General features: G+C 37.8%; 1 protein-coding gene across 2 annotated transcripts in view; it reads right to left on the reverse strand.

Annotated features, from left to right (window-relative positions):
• SLC38A6 (solute carrier family 38 member 6) overlaps positions 1-12,129 on the reverse strand; it is a 63,776-nt gene that overhangs the window by 32,380 nt on the left and 19,267 nt on the right. For both annotated transcript variants that reach the window (XM_058293324.2, XM_058293325.2), the window contains exons 4-5: positions 9,137-9,189; positions 5,966-6,005 (exon numbers count right to left, since the gene is read on the reverse strand). In XM_058293324.2, the coding sequence (XP_058149307.1) occupies positions 5,966-6,005; positions 9,137-9,189 (93 nt within the window). The remainder of the gene's footprint in view (positions 1-5,965; positions 6,006-9,136; positions 9,190-12,129) is intronic.

The raw sequence follows: 12,129 nt of genomic DNA on the forward strand, positions 1-12,129 counted from the left end.
GTCTCCGCAACTCCTTCCTGGGTCGTGCGCCCTCCACGCCTTCGGCGCCCCCGAGGGAAGCCTCAGCGGCCGTACGAGGCTTTCTTCCCCACAACGGGACCCCACTCGTCCCTTAACAGGGACCCCGCTCGTCCCACAACGGGACCCCACTCGTCCCTTAACAGGGACCCCGCTCGTCCCACAACGGGACCCCACTCGTCCCGCAACAGGGACCCCGCTTGTCCCTTAACAGGGACCCCGTTTCGTCCCTCAAGTACCCCTTTGAGTGACTAATACAATTACCATGGCTTTGTAATAAGCCTTAAGATCAGGAAGTGTGAGTGCTTCAACTTTCTTTTACAAAATGGCTCTGGTTATCGGGGACCTTTATCCATCAAAAAATCTGATGACTGGCTTTACCATTTCTGCAAAAGCTGCTGGAATTTTGATGGTGATTGTGTTGAATCTGTAAACTGCTTTGGGTAGAACTGACATCTGAACAATATTGAGTCTTCCAATCCATAGAACACAGAATATCCTTCCATTATTTAGGTCTTCTTTGATTTCTTTGAGCAGTGTTTTGTAGTTTTTCAGTGTACAAGTGTACAAGTGTACAAGTCACTGAGCCACATCGGCTCCCCTGAGGTGATTCCTTTGCCTGTTTGCTTGTTGTTAGCCTTTTTTTCCCCCAGGAAGCATGAACTGAACCTGGGACCTCCCATGTGTGAAGCAGGCACTCAACTGCTCGAGCCACATCTGCTCCCTTCATTTCTTTCTGAATATATTTTTCATGTGTTTTGTGGTTATCATGGGTTAATATTTAATATCCTAAATCTATAACAATCATACCTTGATTTGATAGCAACTTATCTTCAATAGCATACACCTACGCTCTTCCTATATCTTTCCATACTCCACCTTTCCTATATTTGTATCAAGTTATCCTTGTATATTGTATGTCCAAAACCATAGATTTATCATTACTTTTGATGCAGTTGTATTTTCACACCTGTAAGAAGTATGAGGTGGAGTTAAATATCAAACACTACAACACACAGTAGTACTGGCATTTATAATTACCCATATAGTAACCTTTCCTAGAGAGCTTTATTTCTTTGTGCCACTTTGATCCACTGCCTATGGTCCTTTCCTTCAGTCTGGAGAACATCCTTAAGCATTACCTATAGAGCAGGTCTAGTAGTAATGAACCTCAGCTTTTGTTTTTCTGAGAATGCCTTAATCTCTCCCTTATCTTTGAAAGAAAATCTTAAAAATTATAAAAGTCTTTGTTGTGACAATTGTTTTCTTTCAGCACTTTAAAGATTTTGTACCACTGCCTTCCTGGTTTCTGATGAGAAATCAGCACTTAATATTATTTGGATTCCCTCTTAATATAATTCATCGCTTTTTCTCTTGCAGCATTCAAAACTCTCCTTGTCCTTGGCACTGGCAAATTTGATTACTATATGACTGGGCAAACTTCTCTTTGAGTTTCTCCCGTTTGGAGTTTGTTAAGCTTCTTGAATGTGCATATTCATGTCTTTTGTTAAATTTGGGACGTTTTTTGCTATTATTTGGATATTTCTTCTGCTCCTTTCTTCTCCTTCTGGGACTCCCATAATGTGTATACTGGAATGCTTAATGGTATCTCATAGGTCTCTGCTTTATCTCCTTGAGTCTACTAAGGATTTTTTTTTTAGGTCTCTGTCTATTAAGTCCAAAGTCTAGTCCTCTTTGTTGGTGGTGTCTGAATTTTTATCTTGTTCCTTTGTATGGGCCATAATTTCTTGTCTTGAAATATTTGTTGTACACTATACATTTTAGTATTTTAAAGTGTTAGTTCTGGGTGTTAAAGTGTTAGTGTTGTTCAACAAATGGCACATTTGAAGTGCAGGATACTCTATCTTCTTTGTGTCTGTACAGAACCGTGGAGACTGCTTCTTTTCCTGGGCTTGTGCTTTCTAGAGGCCTTAGAAATTCCCTGCTTACAGTTCACAGGAGTTTGAGTGAATGCCCCCTCTGTGCCCTGAGAAATAGATTTTCACCCCCTCTTGGGTACTCTCGAGTGTAATGCTGGTAGCCCTTTGCACTTCAACATAAATGTTTCCCACATTGTTCTTACTATTTGCAAACCGCTTCTCTGCTCAGGATAAACTCTGCGAGTGTCTGCAAGTGATAGCGAGAGGCAAATCTCCTGGTTCAGTCTCTCAGACTTCTACCTGATAGACTGGCACTGACAATATGCACACAGGGGCCTCACTGCTGTCTCTGAAATAGGACCAGGGACCCATAATAGGAATGCAAGCTGGCTTCACCCTGTATTGTGGAGGGAGTGGGGAAGGGGCCAGCAAGTATGCCAAGAGTTTCTTCTATGGTTGTGAAGCTGTATTTTCTTGACTGAGCACTTGCCTGGGTAATGCAGCCCTTTATCTTTAGTAGTTTTGAGGAAGGTTACTGTCTTTAAGATTCCTCTGCCGTTTGGCCCCAGGAGTTTGGAACAATGACTTCGTCAGCACTGGCCCCCAGTATTCTGAAGTAGCTGATCAAAAGTTGTGATCAGCAATCAGACCATACACCCCCAGGGTTTGGAGGACTATGTCTTTATGTCCCACCCAAGCACCAGTAAGCAAGAAGCCTGAGCTCCAGACCCCTGTTGCCTCCCTGGAGGCTGGGGGAAAGGAGTGGTAGTTGCTGCAGGAAGGGTGAAATTCACCAGTATTTATCACAATTTACCAGACTCTTCCTCCTGCTCCTCCATGGATGCTGCAGTATTCCACTAAAGCCTGGACTTTCAAAATAGTTGTTTCAGACAGTTCCTGCCAGTTCAATAGTTGCTTTAGTGTAGAGACTGATTCCTGGAGCTTCCTACTCTGCCATCTTCCTACAAACCTCTCCAACCCCTTCCTTCTTCTTACCATAAATAATACTTAGAAATGCCTACTATGTATTAGGCATGAGGAACATACATGAATGAGCAAATTGCTTAGATTTATGGAATAGGTAAATGTAGGCAATAAACAAAGGTCTTCACTAAAGGATCCATGGAACAAATATTGATTAAGAGCAATACTGGGGAAGCAGATGTGGCTCAAGTGGTAAGGCCTCCACCATATGGGAGGACCCAAGTTTGATTCCTGGGGCCTCCTGGTAAAAAATAAGAAGAGAAAGCATGACTGCTCAATGAGCCAGTGCCTGCATGGCAAGCCGAGTGCCCATGTGGGTACCTGCGCAGCAAGCCAAGTGCCCACATGGTGAGCTGAGTGCCCACATGAGTGCCCACATGAGTGCCCGCATGAGTGCCGGCATGGTGAGCCAGTGCCCCTGCGGCAAGCCAGGTCTGCGTGGTGAGCCGAGTGCACAAACAGCAAGCCAAATACCCACACTGTGAGCCAGTGCCAGTGCAAGTGAGTCATGCAGCAAGATGATGACCCAACAAAAAAGAGACAAGGGGAGAGTCAAGGTGAAGCTCAGCAGAGATCAGGAACTGAGGTAGCGCAATTGAAAGGGTCTCTCCATGTCAGAGGTTCCCAGGATCAAATCCCAATGAATCCTAGAGGAGAAAGACAAGAAGAGAAGATAAAAAGAGAAATAGCCACAGAAGAACACACAGAGAATGGACACAGATGGAAAAAAACAACAGGGGGCGGGGCGGAGAGAAGAAAATTAAAATGGTTAAAATTGGAAATTAAAAAAAAAAGAGCAATATTGTTTTAAAAAGCCTCACACTTCCATTTTGCTCATGTATTTAGCAGGGGCATTGTATGGTAAGGAAAGTGAGAAATGTTTTGTCCTCTGGAACAATACTCATTTAGTCCAGTCTCTTTTTCAGTATTTTATGTTCAACCTTTTAAATATTTGAAGATAAGTCACTCTACTACTCCCTTTTTCTCATCTTTTTGATAAATATATTACAATATTTAAAAGTATTTGGAAATAGCTCATACAAAGCATATTCAGTTCCACTCAATTCAGCAAAGATTTATCACGTCTCAGGTATTATGATAGGTTCTGAGAGTACAAAGAGAAATGAGACATAATCCTGGTACTGAAGGAGCTTACAATGTAGTGGAGAGAGAAGCATATACAGAGAAAATATCAATCTAATAACAGCAGATGATAAAATATAACAGTTTTCATGACTATTAGAGCACAAGGAAGGGATCAAGGTAAAACTTATAGAGGATGCAACAGTGGGCATGGATGTCAGGGTCACAAGTTTGGATCCAAATTCCTGGACTGAAAATTCTACATAAAATGCTAACAATGGTTCAACCTAATCTAAACAATACGTGATGGTTCTTAATATTCATATAGATAGGATAATGAGGGAATAAATATACTAAAATATACATTCATGTTCCAAAACAGTACCAATGCACAGTAATGCAATACATCTGTGTAAACATAAAGTAAATTATTCCAAACCAAATCTTAAAAGCAAGGGCACTAAAGGAAGAGACTGGTTTTCCTGATTTCTAGTGTAAAGTGTGAAGTGATATGTTAAAAGGAAATTATTTAGTATGACAACCAAGAAAGCCTTCTTTTCATTCAGTAACATTTTTTTTCTGTGAAAATTCAAAGATTTAAAACATGAATTCCAAAATAAAGGCAAACACAGTTCTCTGAAGGAATGTTAATTTTTTCCTCAACTAAATAACCCATTAGAAAATATGGAATTTGGTTGAACAAATACTTAATAATGTTGAGTATTGTTAAGTATTGTTCAGATCTTGAGTATCAGAGTTGAACTTTACTAAAACTGTCATTTTTAAATAATTTTGAAATGTTATATATAAGAAATAATATTAAAACTTCCTCTAACCACACAATCTTGTGTAAGATCCAAGGTACATGTCAACCTCCGTATTTTCTTTTCAACTAATAACATTTACTTAGCACTCTGGTCAATGGTAAAAGAAAATGAAGGCATAGTTCAGCACAATGCAATTTCCCTACAACATATACAAACATAATTCCCACATTTTAGATTTAAATGTTTAATACATTTGGCTAATAATAGTCTATAATTAGCAGCAATTTTTATTTTTTTCCATGGTTCTCAATATTGGAATCAGTTATAGTATAAATTTTTAATGGGGATAAGATCAAAGACATGAGAATGTTTATTTGTATTAGATTTGTTTATTTTTTAAACCACTTGGCCATTTTTAACTTCATGGTTACAAGATGACATTGCTTGTACATAGCTGATTTTTCACAGCCTACGGAAAAGCACTCCCACTAAAGCACTATTCACTAATGGGGGTGGATGGGACAAAAGTAGAGGGGAAATGTTTTAGCGTATGTTGCAGAGATAATAAGACAGAAGCTCCACCTGTAATCAAACACATAGCTGGGACTGAATTTAAAAGCAATTGTTGGGAAACAGACTTCGGTCCAGTGGTTAGGGCGTCTGTCTACCACATGGGAGGCCCGCGGTTCAAGCCCCGGGCCTCCTTGACCCGTGTAGAGCTGGCCCATGCGCAGTGCTGATGCGCCGCAAGGAGTGCCCTGCCATGCAGGGGTGTCCCCCGCATAGGGGAGCCCCACGTGCAAGGAGTGCACCCATGAGAGAGCCCCACGCGCAAGGAGTGCACCCATGAGGAGAGCCGCCCAGCGCAAAGGAGGGAGCAGCCTGCCGAGGAATGGCGCCGCCCACACTTCCCGTGCCGCTGACGACAACAGAAACGGACAAAGAAACAAGATGCAGCAAAAAGACACAGAAAACAGACAACCGGGGGAGGGGAGGGGAATTAAACAAATAAAAATAAATCTTTAAAAAAAATAAAAATAAAAATAAAGGCAATTGTTATAGCGGCTGTTAAAAAGCATCCAAAAAAAGAGAATAAGGGCAACACACAGGGTTTCTGAATATACTTATATCTACAAAGGTTCAGGTTCCCAGCTTGTAGTAACACAAGAAACCAAAAGGAAGAAATCATTTCCATTACATCTAAGGACAAGTGGTGTACTTTCAATTGCTTACCTCCAATATTCTGAATTATTATGGTGCCCGCCACCACCACCTATAAAAGAACAAATGACATCAGAAGACAAAAGAGGAAATAATATTTTTAAAAAATCAGTATTTTATTAACATCCAAGAACTATTATATTACAAAGAGATGCAGAAGTCATGATGAGAAATTGGAAAGAATAAATCTTGCCAACCATTTATAACACATAGTACTAATAATCATCACATAAAAAAGCCTTTAATATTTTCAAGTATTTTTTCAGCAATCAGTTTTAAACATTTAAGTGTTAAAAGCTAGTAAATGGTGATTATCAAAGTACCAAAAAACCCAAATTGAATCTAGCTGGTCTCATTCTCCCTTTCATGAGGTTTTACCACACTGCTTTTGCGTAGGGAGTGTGCTACACCAATGTTGTATTGCATAAAAGGAAATGATACTGTCTTCTAAGTAACCAGCTTGGCATACACCAAGCCTTTGACTATCTCTGTCCCAAGGAATAAAATTTAGAGCAAAAATGTCTGGAGCCCAAACATTTTTGGGCCCTGAAAATTTAGGCAAAATGTTTCAAATTAAATAACACGCAGTAGGCTGAGTGTAAGGCAATCTGAGGTAGTAAGAGGTAACATATTGGAGAACTCATCCTCCTTCAAAATGGGATGGCTGCTACTGAACTCATGCCAGTTGCTGGCATGTGAGAATGTGGATCCATTCTTTTTGAAAAGTCAGAAATTGAATTCTTTCAAAATATCATGATTTTTAGTTGGCAATCACTTAAAAATTTGAGCCAAACAAAGTATGTCTGAGGATTAAGTTCATCCTGCAGGCTTGCTAGTTTATGATCTTCGATTCTTGAGAAACTCAAGATGGCACTTTGCCCATTCTTGGTAATCAGATGTACTCAGAGGAAATAGTTAAGCATTCTGCTTTTACTCGAGCCTTTCACTCACTCATATCCTTGTGGATCTGAACCTCCAAGGTATGTTTGGAGCGGACTAGATCTCTAGGATCACTCAATTCTACATTGATTGGTAACAGATCACCCTTTAGGTCCATCTCTATTAGAAATTCAATCCGTGTCACAGCATTTACCCATCCAAGAAACAACATAAATTATTCGAACTTAGAAGCCTTGGGATATATAGAGCAGAGCTAGTGACATGAAAATTTGGCAAGGTGTCTTTGGAGATGTGGTTATTGCCACTCTAATATTTTTAGAAATAATTCTGCATGTCAGTCCTTTAAAAAATTAGTTCTGTAATGCTATGGTATTTTGTGAAAAGACTATTTTGAACACATGCAATTGATACTGTCAATAATACATGAAATTTGGATTTCTTTTCTATTAATATAATGCAAAAAGCAGTAATATAAACTTACTTATAACTTCCCATTCTTTGGCTGAATTTAAACATTTAAGATCTAGAAAGTATTTATCTATCTGTCCAATGATTGATAAATCTATGTCTTCAGTGCCTTGCACAGTGCGTGGCATATGGTATTTGCTCAATAAATATTTATTTGGGAAGTAAATAAATCAATTTACAGACAGTTTAAAAAATCTTCCTTAATGGGAAACGGACTTTGGCCCAGTGGTTAGGGTGTCCGTCTACCACATGGGAGGTCCGCGGTTCAAACCCCAGGGCCTCCATGACCCGTGTGGAGCTGGCCATGCGCAGTGCTGATGCGCGCAAGGAGTGCCGTGCCATGCAAGGGTGTCCCCCGCATAGGGGAGCTCCACGTGCAAGGAGTGCGCCTGTGAGGAAAGCCGCCCAGCGTGAAAAGAAAGTGCAGCCTGCCCAGGAATGGCGCCGCCCACACTTCCCGTGCCGCTGACGACAACAGAAGCGGACAAAGAAACAAGACGCAGCAAAAAGACACAGAGAACAGACAACCAGAGGAGGGGGGGAAATTAAATAAATAAATAAATCTTAAAAAAAAAAAATCTTCCTTAAAATGTTCAAAGTACTTCAAACATATTTCCTCAATTCTCAAAACAATGTTATCTATATCACATATTATTATACTCATACCATATCTGGAAAGAAGGAAATGGAAAAGTTTCAACTCAATGGTGGAAGTAGGAAGGGAATAAGCAAACAACAACTCCTGATTCAGAGCTTGCTGTCTAGTATACCTACCTACGAAGAAAAGGTGCACACATTAAGATGATTTTGCAGTTACTCTAGAGTTTTAGGAAAAGGAGACTTAAGAGTTCATACTTTTAGATATTGCTGTTAAACAAGGAATGCAGAGAAAATATTAATGTGAAATAATAGTGATGAAACTTGGAGTCATGTTTATAGATCACATTAAATAAATTGTGGATTTTTCTTATACTACATTTTCTTCTTCCTTGGTTAAACTAGACATAGGACACTGATCACTCATTATACCAAACATCCTCAATCTTTGAGGAACCATGAATTGCTACCATAGTGATTAACAAAAACTCTTTATTCTCAGTTAACATATACTCTGTTTTGTTCAGGTTTCATGTTATTAAGGTAAGGTTCAAGCCATGAGACTACATGGTATAGGATTTAAATATCCCCTTTTGTATTTTAAAAATATTAGTTGGAATATAAAAACAGAATTTTTCCCTATTTCCTAACTATATCTTTTCCCTTCCAGACTAACTTCTAAGAAGTTAGTTAAGTCACCTAAAAATACAGTATCCTTTTAGATTAAAAACAAAGCAAAACAAGCAAACAACACAGATAACAGATTTACAAATGAAAAGAAAAAGTCCTGTTTACGGGTTTTAGAAATAAAATAGCTCATCAGAAATAAAGTACTACAGTACTAAGGATAATGTTTAACTCTTGATCACCTGCCTGTGAAAGAAGACAGTATTTTTACTTACATCTTAAATTAGTTTAGTAAGCCTATCACCAAGGAGTACCTAAAAAACATTACTGTTATTTCTCTTATTCTGAGCAGGAAAAACAGTCTTTTTGGAGTCACAGGATTTGGTATTGGTTTTACATAACTGGAAAGGTAGGCCCCTCAATTTCCTTACCTATAAATGAAGGAATGGCTAGATAATTTTTGTACTCTGTTCAGCTTAAATAATATGACCTTCTAATTACTGGTTTTGCAAATATTCATACTGTAATTTTAATCCAAAACTGTTTTCAAAAATGTCTATTTAGGTTGTAGACACATTGAGAAAAAAATACCTTTCCAGGTAATCCAAATGCAAAGAGTCCAAGATCTTCATAAGATGTCACGGCTGTTAAAAGAAAATAAAATTTTCATATCTATCCAAAACTATTTGTGTGCCAGGTCTTAAAGTAAAGAAAGTTAAAGCCAACAAGGACTAGACACAAGCATGAGAAAAGAAGTCTCTCTAACACCTTCCATTAAAGAAGGAAGGTTTGACTTAATTGGGCATCTTATATAAAGATCTTTAATAATATTCTGCATCAAACCTTTAACTTTCACCCCCAAATATTACCCAAAATGCCTATGATACTCAGATATCTTGGTAGAACATGTCTTTTTCTTAGTAGTGATGGGTTTCACTTTTCACCAAGGACTCCTTTTATTATGGTTCCCTAATGCAGCTCATGTTCTCAAAAATTTTATCTCTTAAATTACACATAATAATTATTTCCAATTTTATTAAGCAAAAGTTTCTATCAATATAAAGTAACCAATGTCAACACTCAGAATTAATGTCATTTTGGTCAATGACTAACAGAAGTTTACCTATCTGATATCCCTCTATCTTTAAATTATTCTGTGAAGGCCAATTGTGGTCAAATTTCATGATTTCTCTTAGGCATTCCGAAGTAGTCAAAGTAGTCCAGACCCATTATTAATCCTGCACATTCCTAATAGTTTAAATCCTCAGGTTAGGAGCAACCACCGTATAGCTATTAGATAGTCAGGCTAAATTTTAAGCAAAATGAACACTTAGGGGGAAACTTTTGAAGACTTATGGTCTACAGAGTCCTCTTAGAATAGGCAGACCTTAGCAAATTTCCAGGTTGTCTAACAACCACACTGACTGCACTAATTCAAATGGAATAACTGAGAGCAACCCTAGAGCCTTCACAAAATAGCACTTACATACCACACTGTCCAAAGGTAAATTTTCATTGGCAATGGTTTCTAAAAACTGGGTGGGTATGCACACAGTTAAAGCTAGATAAAGTATCACATTTTAAGGGACATTCATTTTTTCAGTCTACCTAGGTTAATGATAATGTGTTCATAATAGAAACAGTATGTACTATTATTCCACAATTAGTAAGGCATACATTTTCTTTTTTCATAATAAAGGGGATATTAAAGTACATTTTCCTCTCACATGTTCAAGAAATGTCATCACAGAAAAGATGAAAATTAAATAGCTCATAAAAGAACTAAGTCAGATCCTTAGCCCATTTAGTTTCATTTTCTAACCAGTGACACCACCAGTGAAAATGAGAAGTAAAAGCATTTGTACAATATTGTAGTTTAAAAAGTCCTTGCCCTTGTAGTGCTTGCACTAAAAAGACGCTGACTAGCAGACACTAAGCCCTGGTACAGCAATAAACATCTCCTATGAGTCAAAGATATGGCTCATCATTTCTTACAGCCAGTTTTAATATATCCTCTCAACACACACATGGGTTTCCTTGGAACTACCAGTAAATTGTAGATCATATGCAGAGGAAAATTGAACATGTTAAAATTCCTGATGGACTTAATTTATTTTCTAAGTAGTTAATGAAGGTGCCTATATGATAAAAGAAATCAGCATACAGATGATTTAGGTCTACGAAATGTCTTCACAGTAACAGGGCTATGATTGCTTGAACATAAACCAGACATAGTTATCTTTCTGAGTTGGCCCATGAGCATAACAATAAGAAACAGTTACAAAATAAAATTCTTTAGAGATTTGAAAAAAATAAATAAACTACCAATAAATTAACAAAAAACTCCTCTGGACTTTCAAAACCAAAGACCTCTAAGTATCTAGAAATAAGGCTTTTTAAACCACAGGTGGTCTTTACATATTATAACTACAAAGTCAGAAAGGGAACAGTAAAATGCTGAAAAAGTTTTACTATGAAAATATTTGAAATTTAATCTATTATCAAAGTTGATCAAAGAATTGGAAATTCTTGGATGGCATAATTATTTTTAAAATATATCTATATATTGCTAAACACAGTACAAAAAGGACAATATAGTTTTTAAAAATACACTTCTATTAAAGTTGTGAACTTGCAAAACAATCATGCACATGTTTGGAATCCCAATACAACACCCCTCCACCAACACTCTACATTGTTGTGGAACATTTGTTACAAATTATGAGAGAATATCATCAGACTATTACCATTAATTATCATCTATAGCATACATTTGGTATATTTTTTCCATACCCACTGATTATTAACACAGTACATCTTTGGCATTGATGCAAGAATATGACAGTATTGCTGTTGACGATAGGCCATAGACTACATTAACTGTATTTTTCCCATGTTTCACATTCTTACCACCTTGCAATAAGGATATACATTTGTTCTAGTTCATAGAAGGACATTCTTATATTTGCACCACCAACCACAATTCTCATCCACCTCCTGGTTCACTATGTTATTCAGTCCCTAGATTATTCTCTAGCTTTCTTTCAATTGACATTTACATCCCTAGACTACCCTTTTCAACCACAATACCATTTATAAACCAGCTATGTTAATTCTACTCACTATAGTGTGTCACCATCAACTCTACCCATTTCCACACTCTTACAGTCAAGTTAAATAAAACTTCTACATACATTAAGCATCAGTACCCCTTCTCAGCCCTCCTATCTCCTAATAACCTATACTCTAGGTTTTATAACCTCAATCTTTGTATTTAGTTCGTATTAATGAGACCATTCAATATTTGTCCTTTTGTGCCTGGCTTATTTCACTTATTTAGTATAATGTCATCAAGGTTCATCCATGTTACCATATGTGCCCCAATTTCATCTGATCCAGAGGAACTGCTGGATTATATGGCAGTTCTATTTTTAGCTTCCTAAGGAACTACCAAACTATCTTCCACAGAGGCTGAACCATTTTACAGTCCCACTAACAGTGAAGGAGTGTTCCTATTTCTCCCCATCCTCTCCAGCACTTATTGTTTGTTTTTTTAATAATGGTCATTCTATACAGTATGAGAT

This window comes from Dasypus novemcinctus, chromosome 3 (genome assembly GCF_030445035.2).
Source record: "Dasypus novemcinctus isolate mDasNov1 chromosome 3, mDasNov1.1.hap2, whole genome shotgun sequence".
In the NCBI taxonomy this organism is placed as follows: domain Eukaryota; kingdom Metazoa; phylum Chordata; class Mammalia; order Cingulata; family Dasypodidae; genus Dasypus; species Dasypus novemcinctus.